The sequence below is a fragment of the Octopus bimaculoides genome, chromosome 29 (assembly GCF_046866305.1).
Source record: "Octopus bimaculoides isolate indiv1 chromosome 29, ASM4686630v1, whole genome shotgun sequence".
Taxonomy (NCBI): Eukaryota; Metazoa; Mollusca; class Cephalopoda; order Octopoda; family Octopodidae; genus Octopus; species Octopus bimaculoides.
The window spans coordinates 18,548,798-18,569,939 of record NC_142956.1 but is presented as its reverse complement, the minus strand read 5'-3'; the positions used below and the strand labels follow the sequence as shown (position 1 = coordinate 18,569,939).

Below are 21,142 nucleotides of genomic sequence, written 5' to 3'. Positions count from 1 at the left end.
ATTTCCTTGGCTTTCTGTCCATGCGTTGGAGTTCCAAACAATTCTAGTTAATGATTTTAAAACTGTACTGAACAACTGGAAGTGTCATTACTACTGCTGCTGCTGCTGGTTCTTCGTCGGCGAAATGGCAAAATCGTTAGCGCGCCGGATAAAAATGTTTCGCAGCACGTCTTTAGTCGATACGTCCTGAGTTCAAATTCCGTCGAGGTCGACTTACCCTTTTATCCTTTCGAGGTCGATAAAATAAGTACCAGTTGTGTGCTGGAGGTCGATGTAATCGACTATAGTTTACAAACCAAGGACGTTATATTGACTTCCTTGGCTGAAGTTAGAGAAGGGCTGCGTATTATACACAAAGTTTAGATTTTTCAGAAGTACAGCCCCCTAAAAATCCCCCGCGTATTATACTCAAGAGCGGACTATACTCGAGGATTTACAGAAATCGTATTATGTCTTATAATCAAGTTATATTAAGTTAAAATTATTTTCCATCAATACTGCTGACGCAGTAGAACACGCTATTGGCTTATAAACAAATATTCAGTGTGTGACAAGGCTGACCCTTTGAATTACAGGCACAACAGAAACAGGAAGAAAGAGTGAGAGGAAGTTTTTTGAAAGAGTACAGCAGGGTTCGCCACCATCCCCTGCCGGAGCCTCGTGGAACTTAAAGTGTTTTCGCTCAATAAACACTCACATCGCCCGGTCTGGGAATCGAAACCGCGAGTCCACTGCCCTAACCACCGGGCCATTGCGCCTCCACTTAAATGAAGGAACAGAGAACTAAAGGGATTTCGCAATATATTAATTTACGTTAGGGACTTTTAACGGATGACACCGGTGACAAAATTCAGACAGGTAAATTTTAGCAGCGACACCGTCAATGTACATATTTCTAATAAGTTCAGCCAATTTAGTAAATTTCATTATGTGACATGTTTGTGGATAAGATAAAAGTGAGCTACATGTTTCTAGGTCAGTAGTTCATCGGCTTCGTGATTATATACTTCATTTCACCCGCAAACTACATCGTTAATTGGTTGTTCCCTAATTAACAAGAGCAGGCCTAAACGAAGTTTTTAATCAGCCACGTATGAACGAATAGCTTTCCTCGTCTTTCTTCACTTTTTAGTCGACTTTCAAATAGAAAACTGTAATAATTATTTGGATGACGGTAACGGAAGCCACTGGCTCGCTTTTCCTCCAACCCATAATGAACAACCTCATTTATTAGGACTACAAATGGACTCGGCTTACTCCGAATTACAGAAATCAATAAGAAAATACTTCGAAACAGGTAAGTCATGTTCTAGAAATACTTGCTTAACTGTTAGTCAAATTATAAAACGGTTATTAATTCGCTTTAATTTATTTCAAAAGACCGAAATAATAATTAACTTGGCTTAATTTGTGTTAAGAAACTGAAGTGGGCGGTGACCCGCGTAAGTTACATTTATATATATATATATATATATATATATAATTTATATATTATATATTCCATGCCAGCGTGGAAAACGGACGTTAATTTCCTGGGAGAGAAATAATTTTGCGGCTGAGGATAGCTTTATATTGTAAATTATACACATATAAAGGCGGTGCTCCAGCATGGCCGCAGTCAAATGACAAACAAGTAAAAGAGTATATAAAGCTTGAAACACGTGTACCGCGGAATCCTTAGTAGTTTTGTTGTTATTTTTTGGATTTACAATTTATATATATATATATATATATATATATATATATATATATATATATATATTTTATTTATATTGGGCCATTGCACCTCCACTCAGATGGTGTAGATTCCGATTATATTGAAATATATTGTGAAAACAAAATTTCTGTGATGGCTGGAAAGTGCTTTCGGAAAATTCACACAAATCAGATTTGTTTCCTCACAATTTTCAGAAAAATGGGTACTTTTTAATGGAATTTTCAACAAATTCCTTTCAGAGTGTGTAGATGACGATTATATCAGAATTTAATATGAGAGTTGGGGGGAAATAGTTGAATGATGCTTTTTACATGCCACCATGTTTACCTGATTTCTTTATTTTAGAAAATGTTGTGTTTAAAGGAAGTTCCACTCTTCATACTGAAATACCAAATATGAGAAGACTGATGACATGGAAATGTCTGAATTATGAATGTGACGGGACATGCTGCACCATTCCTGAATTTCAAGTTATGAACACTGGTGACATTTCCACTCTTTGGATACGAAACGTAATAAAGGAACCTTCATCTTGGACATTTTATGATAACAAACTCAATATTGCAAAAATCGATTTGAAGATAAACAGTAAGAAAATGATTTATAATAATAATAATAATAATCCTTTCTACTATAGACCTAAAGCCTGAAATTTTGTGGGGGTGGGTAAGTTGATTACATTAACCCCCACTGTGTAACTGGTATTTATTTCATTGACCCCTAAGGAATGAAAAGCAAAGTTGACCTTGGTGGAATTTGAACTCAGAAAGTAAGGACAGTAAGAAAATGATTTATAATAATAATAATAATAATCCTTTCTACTATAGACCTAAAGCCTGAAATTTTGTGGGGGTGGGTAAGTTGATTACATCGACCCCCACTGCGTAACTGGTATTTATTACATTGACTCCTAAGGAATGAAAGGCAAAGTTGATCTTGGTGGAATTTGAACTAAGAAAGTAAGGACAGACAGAATGCCGCTAAGCATTTTGCCTGGCATTGTAACGATTGTGCCAGCACCTCATCATATTATTAATAATAATGGTTTCATATTATGGCACAATGCCAGTAATTTCAGGGAAGGCAGCTTGAAAAGTAAAGTAGATTTTAGTGGATTTTGAACTCAGAATATAAAGATGGGCAAAATGTTGCTAAGCATTTTGTTTGATGCGCTAACTTATCTGCTACCTCTCCGCTTTCCCACTAATAATAATGAGCACACAGAGAGCACAAACCTCTACCAAGGCAACACCAATGTCCTCTCAACGATTAGCTAGAGATGACTTTTAAAATGAGAATATCTGAAATAAACTAGATTGCTCTCATGAACAAGAATACTGAACCTGACCGCTCTCAAAAATTATGTAAAAAAAAAAAGCAGGAAAAATAATCCATAATCCTTGTTTAGTACCGGATCGATCCCAAAATATAATCAGTTCATGCCAGTCACGAGGCCAAACAACCCTGAAAGTTTCATCTGAATCCATCCAGCGGTTCTTGAGATACCTTGCCCACGGATAAACAAACTGAAAATAATACCCCCACCTTCGCTAAGGCTGAGATAATGATAATAATAGTGGTGCAAATATTTTCATAATATTTAGGCAAATTCAAAATTTGTAACTTGACAATTTTAAGGTTTGCTTCTGTGTTAGTTTTTCTTCTCTGCTTTGAATTGATAAGTTTTGATAATAACCCATGGTGGGATATTTTTATAGTTGAAGGACTGGATTAGTTAGTTTTATTGTCTAGGATCATCTGTCTATTGTACTATTTAATTGTTATAGAAATGAATGACATTTTCCAGTCTCTTGTTTGTGAAACAAGAATTCAAAGAGGAAAATATCATTAATAACAAAAATTGACACAACTGCTGATGCAAAATACCCTTCTAAATGATGGACTGATCTGAAGATGTTATCATTTTAGTCTAGGATACTAGTGGGTGTTAACCCTTTTCTAACCTTGTTTTTGTTGAAATGCATTGCCTTTGTTTCAATAAAATTTTATGACAATGAAAAGTTTAGTAAAATAACCTTGTCATTGCTAAGCTAGAGTGTGGAACATAAAGTTGATGGAAGATTTTATTTTAGATCTTTTTAGAACCGGGAATTTGTAAAATAGAAACAAAAGCAATTTTGAGCAGGTTGGTATTTTAATATTCTTTATTAAAACCAAAAGGTATATCTTTTATTGTTCATCTTTTGCAGATAAAAACCACAACAAACGATCTTGAAACTAATGCAACAGGAGCCAGCAGCCTACAAATCCATATCATACTCGTCTTCGGCATACTTGGCGTTGCTTTGGTGATTTTGATGTCTAAATTTACAAGTTTCATAAGAAATCCAAGAAACAATGACAGACATCAGCTCACTGGGTTTCTTTTACTTTTCTTAAAGGAGAAAACATTGTTTTTAATTTCATTTCGATTTTGGTCAGCCCTGTTATAGACTTTCACTGATTGAATTATCATAGATGGTTTTTTGCACATTCATACTCTCACACACCTATACATTAATATACAAATATATATATATATATATACTTACATAAAAATACATAACCAATTCGTGAAAGCAAAATAAGATGTTTGTATGTATGTATGTATATATATGTATATATATATATATATATATGTATATGTATATATATATATATATATATATATATATATATATATATATATATAGAGGGAGAGGTGACTGTGTCAGACTCGCGAAAGTTAATAGGTGTGTGTGTGTTTACATGCGTGTGTGTATTTCACTTTTCAGCTTGCTCACAGACTTGAAAAGTAAATGTCGGCTTCAACAGAACATGAAATAAAAATTAAATAAAAGTTAGAAATTAATTTTTTTTTTTTTACGGAAATTGCAAAATAAAATTTAAAAGAATAAATAAAAATTGATCAGTTTCGTCGTAAACATGTCAGTGATATGGTTTTACACATGTATGACTAGGTAAGTGTTCATTTAAATTTTCACTTTCAGAGAATGGATTCTCACAGACATCACAATTATATGGCTTTCCCCCTGTATGAATACTGTTGTGTTTAAACAAGGCAGAACTTTCAGAGGAAGATTTACAACAGATATCACAGTGATTTGGCTTTCACCCTGTATGAATACGTTTGTGTGCAGTTAGGGAATGCCTGGCAGAGAATGATTTACCACAGATATCACAATGATACGGCTTTTCTCCTGTATGAATACGGTTGTGTCTAGTTAAGCCACCATTTTGAGAGAAAGATTTACCACAGATATCACAGTGATATGGCTTTTCTCCTGTATGAATATATTTGTGTGTAACTAAGATACCTATCTGAGAGAAAAATTTACCACAGATTTCACAGTGATAGGGCTTTTCTCCTGTATGAATACGTTTGTGTGCAGTTAGGGAATGTCTTTCAGAGAATAAGTTACCACAGATTTCACAATGAAATGGCTTTTCTCCTGTATGAATACGGTTGTGTTTAGCTAAGCCACCAGTTTGAGAGAAAGATTTACCACAGATATCGCAGTGATATGGCTTTTCTCTTGTATGTATACGGTGGTGCTTAGTTAGGTCACCATTTCGAGAGAAAGATTTACCACAGATATCACAATGATATGGCTTTTCTCCTGTATGAATGCGGTTGTGTCTAGTTAAGCCACCAGTTTGAGAGAATGATTTACCACAGATATCACAATGATATGGTTTCTCACCTGTATGAATACGTTTGTGTGTAACCAAGATACCTATTTGAGAGAAAAATTTACCACAGATTTCACAGTGGTGCGCTTTCTCTCCTGTATGAATACGTCTGTGTGTAGTTAAGGAAGATCTTTCAGAGAATGATTTACCACAGATATCACAATGATATGGTTTCTCTCCTGTATGAATACGTTTATGCATAGTTAAGGTACTTTTGTAAGAGAATGATTTACCACACTTTTCACAGTGATGTGGTTTTTCTCCTGTATGAGTGAATTTATGAGTAGCTAAGCTATTACTGTGAGAGAATGATTTATCACAGATTTCACAACGATGTGGCTTCTTTCCTGCATGAATACGTTTGTGTGTAGCTAAGGAATATTTTTCAGGGAATAATTTACCACAGATTTTACAGCGATGTGCATTCTCGTCTGTATGAACATGCTTGTGTTTAGTCAAGTGATAGCTTTGAGAGAATGATTTACTACAGATATCACAGTGATATGGTTTACCTCTATGAGTGAATTTGTGTTTAGTAAAATGACCATTGTGAGAGAATAATTTACCACAAACAGAACACTGATAAAGATTCGTTTTTGAATGTGTACCTTTCTGCATAATTAATATATTTATTTGAGAGAAAGATTTACAACAGATATCATAGAAATATGGTTTTTCTCCTGTAAAGATATGTTGCTGCAGATGTCACAGTGAGATGGCCTCTCTCCCCTCGATGAGAGAGTTTGTGTGTAATTAATTTATGTCTTTCAAGAGAATGAGTTGCCACAGATTTCACAGTGAAATGGTTTCTCTGCTTTCCAAATAAATTTATGTTCAATTAAGTGACTTCTTTGAGAATGATTTACTACAGATATCAAGTCATATATTTTATCACCTGTATGAATGCATTTTTGTGCAGGTAATTAACTTCTGTCTGAGAAATGTTCACAAAAGATGTCACAGTGATATTGCTTCTTGCCTGTATGAATATGCTTATGTATAGTTATTTCCAGGAGAGAAAGATTTTCCACAGATTTCACTGTGATATGGTTTCTCCAATGTGAATACATTTATGTTCAATTAAGTGATGTGTTTGAGAGAATGAGTTACCATAGATTTCACAACGATATGGCCTCTCTCTCTCTCCTCTATGAGTAAGTTTGGGTGTAGTTAATTTACTTGTTTCAAAGAATGATTTTCCATAGTTACCTCAGTGATATGGCTTCCGTCCTGTAAGAAAACATTTCTGAGTAGTGTGGTTACCTTTTTGAGAGAATGATGTCTTTTTAAAGACGTCACAGTGGTAAAATGCTTTTCATGTATCCTTTGGAATTCCATCAGTAAAATCAACCTTTTCACACTTGTTCTTACACAATCCATTTTCTATAATTATTCTCCTTTCACTGGAACATAGATATTCTCCTTCTATGAAAGACTTTCTTTAATTCCAATGTCATCCAGTATTCTGAAACATCAAAGAAACAGTATATACTATAAAGGATACAAAAAAAGAAAATTGATTATCAACATTTGTATAATAATAAACAATGGCTGAGTACTCCATTAGTTACAATGAGTGTCCCAGTCGATTTGATTAACAGAATGGCCTGTTTGTGAAATTAATGTGTAAGTGGCTGAGTACTCCACAAACATGTGAACCCCTAATGTAGTTCTCAAATTTGTTGTGCTGTTTACTGACTTTGTAAGCATGCCTACATATGTTAGACACATGGAGCTCAAAAGGTGTTCAGGATGGTTGTTGGCACAATAATTAATAATTTTGCGGGTGTCTACCAAGTCAGTTGTCAGACGTCGACGATTGTTCACTACGGGCTGAAGGAAAAGCGAGCCAATTTCTTTTTCTGTTACGGTCATCCAAATAATAATTACTGTTTTCTATTTGAAAGTCAACTAAAAACTGAAGAAAACCATTCGTTCATTTGTGGCTGATGAAGAGCTTATTTGTTCGTTTGGTCCTGTTCCTGTTAATTAGAGGACAACCAATTAACGCTGTAGCTTGCGGATGAAATGAAATGTCTAATCACGAAGCCTATGGAACACCGACACTGAAACATGTAGCTCACTTTTAACTTATCCCACAAACATTAACGTTTACCTCAACGTCACATAATGAAATTAATTAAGTTAGTCGAACTAGTGTAATTTCAATAAAGAACGAAATAAGAATTTTTAACACTAACGTAAAAGCGGTGTTATTGTTTGGGGCTGAGACATAGCGAAAAACAGTTAAGTCAATTAAGCAAATACAATCATTCATCAACAGGTGCTTGCGTAGTATACTTAAAATCAGATGGCCCGAACACAGAAGCAATATGGAGCTATGGCAAAGAACAAATCAAGTTTCGATTAGGGAGCAAATATTTAAGAAAAAGTGGAAGTGGATTGGTAGCACAATTAGAAAAGACAGACCAAATGTAGCGAAAAGTGCTTTACAGTGGAATCCGGATGGATATAGAAAGAGGGGTAGGCTTAAGAACTCGTGGCGTAGATCAACACAAAAGAAACTAGAGAAAGGGGGACATTCATGGCAGAGTATAAGTACAGAAGCGGAAAATTATGCGACATGGAATTCAATTATAAGTGGCCTATACTCCGCGTTGGAGAGCTAATAGCATGATAGTGCCAACATTTATATTATATTAGCAGAACTAGTTAGAAATATCAATGTTATTATCAGTGCGAATATGTTTGCTGCACGTTCGAAATGGGGGAACAAGTTACTTACGTTTTGCCACGGAGAATATATATCGTTTGTTAACTGGTGTGTATATATTAAGATCAGTTCTCAGTGGTTATGTTAGAAATATGTAGAGTAAAGGATGTTGCCGGCAAATTTTTGCTGTTTGAATGACACCGGTGTCATCCATTAAAAGTCCCTGACATAAATTAATACCTTGACAAAGCTCTTTAGTTCTCACAATTTGTCCATATATATCAAGATATAATTTATATCTTGTACCAGGGTACAAGATATAAATTTTAACAACTTGTTGGGATGTGAAATAAGTTTAACTTAATATGACTTGATTACCACACACAAGATGATGAAATGAACTAAACAAATTAGAAACCTAATGTAGGCGGTGTCATTTAAGAAATTTCCTCTGTCTGAACATGACACTGATAGCCTAAGTTAAAAGTCCCTAATATAAATTTGTCCTTTTAACTCTAACGGGTGTTGTGAGTGTTTATTGAAATTTGAATCAACATTGTTGCAATTTGGCTGTCCTTTCGCACGGAATTTCGTCTGTCTTTTGAACCAAAATCCTGAAGAGACTTATATACATAGATATGAATCAAATAATGTATATAGATAGAAACAAATTATTGGCTTTTTTGGTTATCTTAATAATTTTTACGTTATCTTATATTATATTCATAGTATATTGTTATATTAAATTATATATAAATTGTTAGATTGTCAACTGAATATCTCTATTTGATTTATTATATATGTATGTATATATACATATACATACATACATACATATACGTACGTACGTACATGCATACATAAGTATATGTATGAATATGTAAGTATACGTCCGTTTGTTTTTATTGATGAGAAATATGGCTACTTAAACGTGTAAAATAGTCATAACACGATAGCTTTTCAGAAGATAAAAAATATGCTTTTAATAAATCAATCAATATTGATTATCTCTTGATTAGCCTCTAGTTTGTTTTATAGAAACAGCATTTGGGAGTTATTAATATTTCCATTATATTCCCTCAAAATTATTTAACCGGTTTATGCTTCAAACGTTTAAAATAACAATCGGACATTTCTTGCTTGAACTTGTTACTTCTCTTAAATCAATCAGCCTTTTTTTTCCCATTCTTAATATTTACGTTACGCGTGAGTTTATCAATGGCGTGTCAAATGTATCATGTTTGATCAATGAACCTTTAATGATTGTATATGCATATGTACACATTCACGCGCGCGCACGCGTGTGTGTGTATGAATAGTAGGTTCAAGAGGCCGTTTCCGCGGATTTTGTTGCATATAAATTCCTCCATATCTCTAAAATATCTATCTATCTATCTATGTGTCTGTCTGTCTGTTTGCGTATCTGTATGTCTATCAATCCATCCATCCATCAAGCTAACCTGCTTCTCTCTCTCTCTCTCTGAAAGTATGTATATAAGCTTGCTTCCTAACCACATGGTTTTGGATTCAGTCCCACTGCGCGACACCTTGGGCAAGTGTCTTCTAAAATTTGTTTATCCACATAATTGCCTCTATATATGTATATATCTATCTATATATGTATATATATGCCTCTATATATGTATATATATGGACACCAGTAAGAAACAATTAAGAACTTTTCTTTTAATAACATTTTTTTAAAAAATATGTATTTTTGATAAGGTTCGTTTTTTCAAGAACCAAAACATGTAAAATATCTCTGAGAAAATTATAAATTAAGGGCGTTTTCAAACTTCTTTTTTATAAATATATACCCACTCGTATGCCACCTACACTTTTTATCAATATATATATATACACATACATACTTAAGTATATATATATATATATATATATATATATATATATATATATATATATATATATATATATATATATATATATATGAATATGTAAGTATACGCCCGTTTGTTTATATTGATGAAAAATATGGCTACTTAAACGTGTAAAATAGTCATAACACGATAGCTTTTGAGAAGATAAAAATATGCTTTTAATAAATCAATCAATATTGATTATCCTCTAGTTTGTTTTATAAAAATCAGCATCTGGGAGTTATCAATCTTTCTAGTTTACAAGGAGTCGAGCTGGCAGAATCGTTACCGCTCCGGGCAAAATGCTAAGCGGCATTGCCTCCGCCATCACGTTCTCAGTTCAAATTCCGCCATTGTTGACTTTGCGTTTTATCCTTTCGGAGTCGATAACATAAATGCCAACTGAACACTGAGGTTCGATGTAATCAACTTAAACCCTCCCCGAAATTGGTGGCCTTGTGCCAAAATTTGAAGCAAATATTTCCATTTTATTCCCTCGAAATTATTTAACCAATTTATGCCTCAAACATTTAAAAGAACAATCGGATATTTCTTGCTTGAACTTGTTACTTCTCTTAAATCAATCAGCCTTTTTTTTTTTGCCATTCTTAATATTTACGTTACGCGTGGGTCAAATGTATCACGCTTGATCAATGAACCTTTAATGATTGTATATGCAGAAGTACATATTAACACACACACATACACGTGTGTGTGAATCATAGGCTCATAATGCCGGTTTCCCGAATTTTGTTGCGTATAAATTCCCCCGTATCTCTATCTATCTATCTGTTTACCTACCTTCCTACATACCGATCTATCTATCTGTCTGTCTGTCTGTCTACTAATCCATCCATCCATCCATCTAGCAAGCTAAACCCCTTCTCTTTCTGAATGTATGTATATAAGCTTGCTTCCCAAGCGCGTGGCACCTTGAAATTAAGTATTTCGGTGTTTTCTCCCTTGCCTGTTTTGTTAAGTAATTGTCATTAACGTAATGGTTTGTCTCCTAATTATAGGTGTAGTTTCAATTGAAGAAAAGTCGCTTCTAGATGCTACATTAATTATGTTAATCCGCAGCTAAATGTATTGAAAAGTAACCATCCACTGGATCTAGTTCCAAACGGGGGTACCAGTTTTCATTTATGTTTTATGTAGTGTTTTTGGTACCGAAAGACTTTCAAACTTCGTATACTTATCTATTTTGTGTTATAGAACAGAAAAAATTTTTTGTATTCGGAGTTATTTCATGTAAAAAATTGTCTTATTTCGATAATTTCAACCAATCACTGACAAGTATTCACCTGTTTACAGTTACTCCTTTGGCAGTTTAAGCGGTGTAAAGCGTATTTAATCTCCATTTATAATTTCGTTAACATCTGCCTGAACTGTATGAAAGGTTTATTAGCTACTGCCTAACCCTACTGCCAATATGCTTCAGCCATTTTTTGACAAGGAAATAATAATTTTATCACCGCCCAGCACTTAATGTATTCGGCTGAATAGACGTCAGTCATTGGTTGAAATTACAGAAATACGACAACTTTAACATGGAATAACTTGCGATGTACGTTTTTTTGTTAAAAAGACTGAGAGAAAAAGATGTTTTATATGACACATTCTACCAGTGTCCCAAGTTTCAAAGTGTTTCGTTAAGAAAATACTGGTGCCCCCGTTTTGAACTAGATCCCTAATCTCTGAGCAGTTGCTTAATGTATTAGTAATTACAACCAAATATCTATTATATCATCTTTCATTGATTTACAAAAACATATTTGGTTAATGCGTTTTTTGTAACAAAACAAAAACGACATGATAAAGACATGATAATGGCTACAATTATTGATAAAAAGGCTACTCGAGACTCAATCAAATTTGTGACTAAACGACAGCAATTTAGGATACCAAAATTTCAAGATGTCTTCCGTTAAAATGACATACACTTCTTTGAATCAGCTGACTCTACCCACAAATCGTCTCTTCTTTGTCCGTCATTTCAAAAACGTTATTTGTTCTTCTTCTTCAAAGTTTTCTTCTTTTTTTTTTTTTACTTGTAACACGTTTAAAGTTTGTTGGGTAGATCAACGTAAATCGATCAACCTTAATATATTATTAGCACCTTTAACGATCGAAGGCCAATTTCGTATAAACCGTGAAGTTTTTGTTTGCTATTGTCCATATCTTTCTCGGGTGGCATTATAAATGTCTACTTGACACCAACATACAAACATAGACAAGCCTTCGCCGATAACACCTCATCTAACAGCATTGATCATAATATATCGAGTGCAAAATGCAAAGCATGAACAAATCGAAAGCTATCGATTATATTGCGAAGTTACAGTTGATTTGTTCACCAAGCGTATAATAACGGGTGACTTGTTTTTCAAGAGACGTATTTTCCAAGATCGATGGTTAGAGGCAGTCATTGGTCGGAAAACTAGCGAAGCTGAGGGTGAAACAGACAATTTACTTATGATCTTGAAAGCAAAGTAATTTGGAAAAAAAGAAACGACAATAGAAGACCACGAATTTAAGAGTGTGAAATAAACTGGCGACAAGTTCTTGAGTTAGAGAGAGAAGAACGTTTTAGTTGAGCTTCTATCTTTATAAGGGTGGAAAAAAACTGGAAATATTGTTCTAAGAACTTATCATCTTTTGGAAGCAAATGCAAAAAAAAAAGATCAACTGTGAAGTATTCAAAATTTATTTTTAAACTGTCAGAACGAAGAGAATAAAAATAAATAAAAGAAAACCTGCTTATCGAAACTAGAAAAAAAAAGTGACATTAAGAGGCAGAAGGTATTGTTTCCAGTGAAACACGTCTGGTTTGTCGATTTTCAACTAAAAGTGAAGTTTATTTAACAACTCTGTAACAGTCATGAATCTTAAAGGTAAGTGAATTAATGATATTAAGAATGAAAAGAGAGGTAATAACTAAAATTGTTTTCATAATTCTATATTATAAAGTATTGTAGCTGATTTGTGCTTTCATTAAATTGGATTTATCATTTCTCATTTCCAAAGAGGGTAGAAAGGAAGGGGTGGATTTGTTGAAATCGTGGGTCGGCTAATACAATATCTTTAGTATTCAGTCACGTACCTTTACGTTCGTATTTCGAATCCACCGTGGCGGAGTATGCCGTTCGTTTACCTGTCTCCTATGTTCTTTATGTCTATAACATAAATCGTTATTAGACAGAGGACAGTAAATGGAACCAGTGAATCTACTGACGTTAAAATGCCAGTATTTAATCTCTATTCGACTTTCTCTTTCGTATTTAGCAAAATTACAATAAACTTTAGGTTCTGATTTCGAATCCCGCTGGGATTTAGGATTTAATTTGGATAGATAGATTCAAAGTAAATGAATTCATATACAAATAGAATAATAATCCTTACGGTTATAATTATGGAGCTGTTGAATAACAATTCTTTGGGTATTTAATTTAATAAAAATAGTTATCAAACAACCAAATCAGGATTAACCTTCTCAACATTTTGTATTATGAAACTAATGATTTTGGAATAACTTCCTTGAATGCGTAGAAACATACGAGAAACGTATTTATTTCTTTATTGCCCACTGGGGTAGACAGAGGGATTAAGTCGATTACATCGACTCCAGTGCGTAACTGGTACATATTTAATCGACCCCGAAAGGATGAAAGGCAAAGTTGACCTCGGTGGAATTTGAACTCAGAACGTAACGGCAGACGAAATACCGCTAGGCATTTCGCCCGACGTGCTAACGATTCTGCCAGCTCGCCGCCCTGTACGAAAAAAGTATTAAGTTAATGAATGAAGAAAGAATTGTAGAGAAGGGTTTGGATTAAAATAATTAAACGGAATCAAAAGAACGATCATAAGACATTGTAAATATAGAAAAAAAATCGAAAGTGGTGGAGTGTCGGATCGATAGAAACATCCGTTTAGATATTGTTGCTTCTGATATTGTCATTTATATTGGAGTCATTCCCTTTCTCTGATCAGAGAAAAAAATTGTAAGAAAATTATCACATGGGCTCAACTCTCCTCCCCATTTCATCTAACCCCCTCCTCTCTTCCTCTCGGAAATATTTCCTCCCTTCATATTTTTCATTTTTCAGAGATGAAAACACCAATCCAATATCATTTGCTTCTCATATCGCTGCCGGTTTTAGTTCTTGTATTTTTCGTGACCGCGAGAACTGGAGAATCAGCGTGTATAGAAGTCCTCTTCAGAGAAGTCACTGCATCAAAATGCTTAACTGATCCGAATAAAATAACTGGAAACACGACATCTGCCGAAGACTGTGCGCTTCAGTGTATTTTACAGAATGAATGCGAATATTTTACTTACTGTAAAAACCTATGTTATATGCATCAATCATTTTATGACGAAGAAATTAAAGATTCTGATTGCAACTGCTTATCGTATATTTTAATCTCTGGAAACAGTAAGTAAATCACAATTTTCCTGCGTGCTTTTCAAATTTTTATAATTATTAACCCTATGTCATATCATTTACGGTAGCAGTTTAATAATATTCTCAAGGCCGCAATTTACTCACACGCAGCATTTTCAGAGCTTCTCGCTAATTCAGTTCGTAACCAAATGGAAGACCGTTAACATTTTTGAAGATGATTTGTCCCTAGCTACATTTTGGCATTAAAAAATTGAGATTTAGTCCTGTAGAAAAAAATTTACATTAAAATTTGTAGCGACGTTATAGGAGAGTAAGTAATGCCTCCAATTAAGATTAGATCTAAATTACTTTTAAGCAAAATATATTTATCTTAGCTTCAATGATAGAAGAAAGCGTGAAGAATTTCGTAGTTTTGGTGCCGCAATGAAGAGGATTTTTCCCAAATTTCTTCTTCGTGAGATGAAATAGATGATGTTCTAGATAGAACAGAAGAAAGTCAAGCTTCAACTAGCTCTAGATCGATAAAGTGCATCGACTTTTCTCAATTTGTACATTCGCTTGATTACAGCAATACAGGTGTCTCAAATGAATTTATGCTCATACCGGATGCAAATGAAACTGCACTTTAAACGGAGATTGTAAATGTTATCATACGAGTGACTAACAATAATCATAATATTATTTGTACCTTTTTAAAGTGAAAATAAGTATAAAAATTTGTTGTTGGCACTCCGTTGCTTACGACATCGAGAGTCCCAGTTGATCCGATCAACGGAACAGCCTGCTCGTGAAATCAACGTGCAAGTGGCTGAGCACTCCACAGACACGTAGTTCTCGGGGATATTCAGTGTGTGACAAGGCTGACCCTTTGTATTACAGGTACAACAGAAACAGGAAGAAAGAGTGAGAGGAAGTTGTGGTGAAAGAGTACAGCAGGGTTCGCCACCATCCCCTACTGGAGACTCGTGGAGCTTTAGGTGTTTTCGCTCAATAAACACTCACAACGCCCGGTCTGGGAATCGAAACCGCGATCCTAATACCGCGAGTCCGCTGCCCTAACCATTGGGCCATTGCGCCTCCACAAGTATAAAAATTATCCTTATATAAAAGAGATATTTTTTCGTTTTTCGCCCATTTGTCAAACACGTTTATGCAATCCTTTCCTACCGTTTAACGGTTAACATCCTGTCTGTATCTTTACATCTAAATTATTGATTACTATTTGTTGCTGATACAGGTACAAGCTGGCAGAAAGTGTTTGAGATGACCGTAAAGTCATTTAAAAGAAGTCCTGTGTATTTATATTGGGACAAACTTCCTATTAAAAAGGTAATGAATTTTTGAAACTTTAAAATGATTCTCATTTAATAAACAATCTACATATTTGTCAATCCGATATCTTTTGTGCGTATTTAGCTTTTTACCTTTTTTTTCTGTCAATATTGCAATGGTGTCATTAATGCTTTTCGTACTCTGCATTACGAAGATGCAACGAATCTTTAGCAAAGACTCCGAAACCAAAACTTATTAGTTATTTGTCCGATGCTCTGTTTTATAATTTCCCTGTGTTTTGCTCCTAAATCCAAATTCTTTTCCCCTCTCTGTCTTAATCTAGCAATTCTTCAATCTCTATTTTACATTCCGTCCTCTCACTTTCACTCCTTCTCTTTCTCTTCCTTTTTCGCGACATCTCTAATCTTATTCTCTTTTGCTTTGGGTCTCTCTTACTCTATTTCTCTCCCAATCTCCTTCTCGCCCACCTACTCCCTCCCTATAATCATATCCTAGTCTCCTTTCTCTTTATACAAGTCTATCCTTCCTCACTCTCTTAGTTTCTTTACTGATCAGCGTCAACTTTCTATTTTCAGGTGGAATTTCGAGTGAGAAAAACACGTGTAAATGAAGATGATTACTTATTAGTTTTCAATGGAACGGGGACGGATTCTACATCGTGGTTCCAGAAAGATAAAATCATTGTAAATCAACAGAATCAGGTTCTACGGAACCTTACTTTCAAAGAGAAGTATATATATTATTTCCCTGAACATCTTTAATTATATAATAATGGTTCTTTTGAAAGATCCCATAAGGTAGACTCGACAAAAGAAATACTCCCATCTAGTGAGAGATAAATATCAAACAGGGTATCATGCACTGGGATCAGAAGATCGTGTTAGACGTACCTACAAACGTACTCTACCCGAACATCTGGCCAGAAACTACAATCCCTCTGACATCCGCTCCTCACGTGTCTTCACCTCATAGTCTTGGCCAAGAAAGAAGCCGTCCAAAATCCCCGCTTCTTGACATGATGTCGCTTCCGGTCCTGATGGCTCCCTTCAATTCTCCACAAAGCATTAATATTACATTGAGGTGGCATTTATATTTAATAACCTTTAATTATTTAAGAACAGTTCATTTGGACACTTTCACAGTGGAGGATGATGATGACGACGACGATGATGATGATGACGATGACGATGACGATGACGACGACGACGATGACTATTATTATTATTATTATTATTATTATTATTATTATTATTATTTCTTTATTAACCATAAGTTTTGACAAAAACATCGACGAGGGTACAGACGATTTTGCATGGGACTACATAGAAGAAAAAATAAAAACAGGTAAACATAGAACATAATAGAACCGAGAAAAATTCTCCAACAGAAGATAATCTTCCGAGGGCAACTCATGGTCCACTTGTCCGCTGAAACAAGGGCCATTCCCCTCTTTTCCTTCTTCAGTTTATTACCTCATGCTCAGAAGAAATCCTTTCACTCAGGCAATGCGTTAAAAAATACGTGATTCCGATAATTGAATAAGTGGGAGTTGATAGAATATCCTGTTTTGTTTTTTTATAACAATCTATGTTTCGTTTTTGGATTTGGTTTGCAAGATTTTTTTTATGTGATTTCGTGTGTTGAAGCATATTCTGTTGTGTCTGGGGAGAGTCATTTTCTTATTGTGCCTTGAAATTTAACACACACACACACCGTTAAAATTTCCACTTATTTCTTATTTTTATTTTCCTAAAATTTTCGTTGCGTCTTGCAACCTTTTTCAATAACCTATGTTTATTTCCACTCAAATAACACTGTATTATCTCTGGTTGCTTTGGTCCGACATACATTCTGTTTTAGAAGGAAATACGACCGGATTGTTATGGTTGGAATGGCTTTTAATCACAAATCTCCTTGGTCATAGCCGAACTGAAGCTAAAGTAACAAGATCTCATTAACCCAAATTACATGTCATTATCACCTTCTATATCAATGAATAACAACAACCTGGGTATGAAGCACTAATTTCAGAAATGAAATGATAAACTCATCGATTTAATTAAACAGAAATGATTGTCGTAAATACAATCGTGAAATTTTTTTCTTTTAATTATTTTTTTATTAAATTTGTCAATTGTAATATATTGGTTTCAGGGACCCGCATTTCAGAATCGAGTGGGGAGCTTCAGCTCAACAAGGATTCTTCGAAGCTAGAAGAAAACCTGGAAATAATGAAGAATTCGATATTTTTCTAAACATCAAAGGTAGTGATTAAAATATATCCTCTTCATCTGAATGCAAATGATGCAAATGTGCGCGTAGTTTACATGAATCATTGTTTGATATATATAAATGTTCTCGGGCCGACCAATGCCTTGTGAGTGGATTTGGTAGACGGAAACTGAAAGAAGCCTGTTGTATATATGTATATATATATGTGTGTATGTGTTTGTATGTCTGTGTTTGTCCCCCCACCATCGCTTGACAACCGATGCTGGTGTGTTTACGTCCCCGTAACTTAGCGGTTCGGCAAAAGAGACCGATAGAATAAGTACTAGGCTTCCAAAGAATAAGTCCTGGGGTCGATCTGCTCGACTAAAGGCGGTGCTCCAGCATGGCCACAGTCAAAAGACTGAAACAAGTAAAAGAGTAAAAGAGCCAAAACAAAGCCAGTTATAAGAAAAAACTAATAATACAGGTCGATGGTTCGTACTATTACCTCGTATTTCAATATTTCAAGGAGGCGCAATGGTCCAGTGGTTAGGGCAGCGGACTCGCGGTCGTAGGATCGCGGTTTCGATTCCCAGACCGGGCGTTGTGAGTGTTTATTGAGCGAAAACACCTAAAGCTCCACGAGGTTCCGGCTATAAATTGGCGACAATTTACCCATCGCACCTTGTGTGTGTGTATATAGAGAGAGGGGGGAGAGATACATATATACACAGATAGATAGATTCATAGAATTTATATATATGTATGTGTGTGTGTGTGCATGCGTATATCTATGATCATCGTGAAATTCAAAGTTAACTTAATTAACAAATTTTCCCTTCGTTTTTTTCAGGAACGAAAGTGAGTTTAGAAGCCCTGGTCGTCTCAGTACAATTAAAGTAGAATACATATTATTCCAGAAACGGCATATTCTTAAATAAATACATACATACATATATACATATTTTACACGATCGTCGACACTGGATCTGAATCGAAATATTATAGTATATGGTAATACAAGCAAGAAAATAATTTACTGGGATGGAATTACCATTTAAATTTACATGAATATATTACAAGTACTTATTTCTACGCCTAAGGGTGTGATAAAATATTTTCTAACACTGTGAGAATTAAACACATGACCTGTCCGTTATATTTGTAGTGTTTTTAACCAATCACACTACAAACTTTCTTACACGTTTCTCAAATTCTTGAAGGGTACACCTGAGTTTGTTTTACAATGTAAAAGCTGCAGTGATGTCGTTAATAGAGGAATAAAGTTATCGATCGCTACCCACAAGCACATTTTTCAAAATTGGTGTCTTTTCAACATTATTATTAACTGCTTAGCTCACTTCTGCGATAAAAGTCGAATATCTCTTTCTTTTTATTAATCAGATAACCTCGGAAGAACTTTCTCGAATCATTTATTTATTTGACCAGTCTCTTCTATTTTTTTATTGTCTACTCAATTTCCTGTGATGTATTGACGGTCGCCGACATCTGAAGAACCACAACAAACTCTGACGTCATAACCTCTGGACACTGGACGATCCAGTGGAGTTTCATCTTTTTCACGTATCAACTATATCAGTTGTAAGTTTCGTACATAATGACGTTGTTAGTGAAACACGAAATAAATGAATGTAGAATACAATTAAGTATATCATAACTAATGAAATATTTCGCGTAATATAAGAAAAAACGAGCTAAAAATTGTTTGATATGCATCACGGTGCCTTTATGTATGTGCTCGATGCCTGTAACTTTAGAAACTGGCTACGCCTCCGAAAAGCTGATGTCTTGTTGGGTTCCTTATTTCACAGTTTATTTTTCACCAGCACGAATCGATGTTCAACTTGGTAATGGAAAATATATCGGCACTACATCAGTGTGTGGTTTACAGTGGTGTAGTCTAAACTGCTGTGAAATGACCAGATCTGGATTAAAGGTTAGGGTTAGGACTTCGGTTTAAAGTTAGGAAAATGGTTTAGGGTTAGGATTATGGTTAATATTAGTCTACACGCTGAAGTGTAAATGGTCAGGTAGACCACTTGCTAAAATGGCACAAATATTTCTCTCTTTCACAAACATTCACCTCTTTTTCTGTCATATGCTCAGGAACATTCTGTTGTACACAAAGATAAGTTCACATATTTACTTTCCGAATGTAATATTTAAAGAATGGTTATTCTTTGTTATTTCTTTACTTCTGTACTTTTTTCTCTGTAACCAGGTTATTCTTTGTATTATTGTTAAATAAAACATTTTTGTCTGAGAAAAAGACTCGTCTGTTATATTTCTAAAACATTTGCTTCTTCTCTATTTCAACGACAACATATAAAATTATTGTCAGATGGCTGATCCCAGTGTAAGGAATCTTGTTTCGCAACTGACCCAATCAACAATTAAAAGAACTTTTTACGTGGCACCTTGGTTTTAGGCAATCACTTCTGTTGTGGTGGTTGGTCTTCTTGTGTAAAGCAATGTGACACGTATATCGGTTCTTTATCATCCCCTTCATAAGGATTAACGTTTTGTGATCGACCTTGAATACTTCCTCCCATGTCTTCCTGAGTCTCCGCCTTCCACAACTTCCCTCCACTTACAGTGCTTGGCCCTTATTTACGCAAATATCCTCATTCATTCACATCACGACCAAACCGATACAGTTGCACATGTACGCTGAACAGCCGAATTCTGTTTCAAGTACCCCATATATACTCCTCGTAGCTTTTTTTATTTTTTGGAGTTTTCAGAAAATGTTTGCAAATTTGCATTCTACACATGGGAAGTTACACGGCATTGGAAAAAAAAAATTATTTTTCCAAATTTAAAACAGATTTTTTAAACGTTTTTCAAATCTTTAAAGAAATAATGGTTTAAAATATGGAGAGTCCGAATTTTCAGTTTAAATCCCGGTAATGGACTATTAAATGTGTCTGCGGGGAGAAAGATATTAAAGAATACCAATTCATCAGATGGACAGACAGATGAGGACAGTATTAGGTGGTTGTGAGATGCACTAAAAATAACAGCTAAGTATCCCTTAAATCACAAATTTTTTTGTTTGTTTTGTTTTTTGCATATTTGTACAATACAAATTTGCAAAAGTTTTCTGAAAATTGCAAAAAATGAAGAAAGATACCAGGGGTTATATGGGGTTCTTAAAGCAGGATTCTGCCCACTGAACAAGAAAAATCTAAAGGATAATTCCCAAATGCTCAGATCAGTTCTCTGCAATTTTTTTTTACTCATGGTA

General features: G+C 34.7%; 3 protein-coding genes across 6 annotated transcripts; 2 read left to right on the top strand and 1 right to left on the bottom strand.

Annotated features, from left to right (window-relative positions):
* The first annotated feature begins 824 nt into the window (after window positions 1-824).
* LOC106867738 (uncharacterized) lies at window positions 825-4,625 on the top strand. Its single transcript, XM_014912698.3, has 3 exons — window positions 825-1,297; window positions 2,063-2,305; window positions 3,928-4,625. Exons 1-3 carry the CDS (start codon window positions 1,243-1,245, stop codon window positions 3,951-3,953), a joined length of 324 nt encoding a protein of 107 aa, XP_014768184.1. The 5' UTR covers window positions 825-1,242; the 3' UTR covers window positions 3,954-4,625.
* On the bottom strand, window positions 3,865-8,665 carry LOC106867740 (uncharacterized). Of its 4 annotated transcripts, none has more exons than XM_052977938.2 (2): window positions 8,157-8,665; window positions 3,865-6,875 (listed from the first exon to the last, which is right to left on the bottom strand). In XM_052977938.2, exon 2 carries the CDS (start codon window positions 6,026-6,028, stop codon window positions 4,829-4,831), a length of 1,200 nt encoding a protein of 399 aa, XP_052833898.1. In that variant the 5' UTR covers window positions 6,029-6,875; window positions 8,157-8,665; the 3' UTR covers window positions 3,865-4,828. The 4 variants fall into 4 exon arrangements, with proteins under 4 accessions (XP_052833898.1, XP_052833899.1, XP_052833900.1 ...); XM_052977939.2 differs by lacking the exon at window positions 8,157-8,665 and adding an exon at window positions 7,841-8,116; XM_052977940.2 differs by lacking the exon at window positions 8,157-8,665 and adding an exon at window positions 7,865-8,116.
* A 2,678-nt stretch (window positions 8,666-11,343) lies between these two features.
* Window positions 11,344-20,164, top strand: LOC106867736 (uncharacterized). The gene is made up of 6 exons (XM_014912697.3): window positions 11,344-12,855; window positions 14,071-14,400; window positions 15,608-15,699; window positions 16,239-16,393; window positions 17,818-17,927; window positions 18,728-20,164. The coding sequence occupies exons 1-6, from the start codon at window positions 12,843-12,845 to the stop codon at window positions 18,775-18,777; spliced, it is 750 nt and encodes a 249-aa protein (XP_014768183.1). The 5' UTR covers window positions 11,344-12,842; the 3' UTR covers window positions 18,778-20,164.
* The last annotated feature ends 978 nt before the right edge of the window (window positions 20,165-21,142 follow it).

Coding starts and splice junctions, on each gene's coding strand:
- LOC106867740 (XM_052977938.2), bottom strand. CDS start 6,028: ATGCAGAAAGGTACACATTCAAAAACGAATCTTTATCAGTGTTCTGTT.
- LOC106867738 (XM_014912698.3), top strand. CDS start 1,243: ATGGACTCGGCTTACTCCGAATTACAGAAATCAATAAGAAAATACTTC. Junction 1,298..2,062: donor AAGAAAATACTTCGAAACAG/GTAAGTCATGTT, acceptor TCTTTATTTTAG/AAAATGTTGTGTTTAAAGGA. Junction 2,306..3,927: donor AATCGATTTGAAGATAAACA/GTAAGAAAATGA, acceptor CATCTTTTGCAG/ATAAAAACCACAACAAACGA.
- LOC106867736 (XM_014912697.3), top strand. Junction 14,401..15,607: donor TATTTTAATCTCTGGAAACA/GTAAGTAAATCA, acceptor TTGCTGATACAG/GTACAAGCTGGCAGAAAGTG. Junction 17,928..18,727: donor TATTTTTCTAAACATCAAAG/GTAGTGATTAAA, acceptor CGTTTTTTTCAG/GAACGAAAGTGAGTTTAGAA.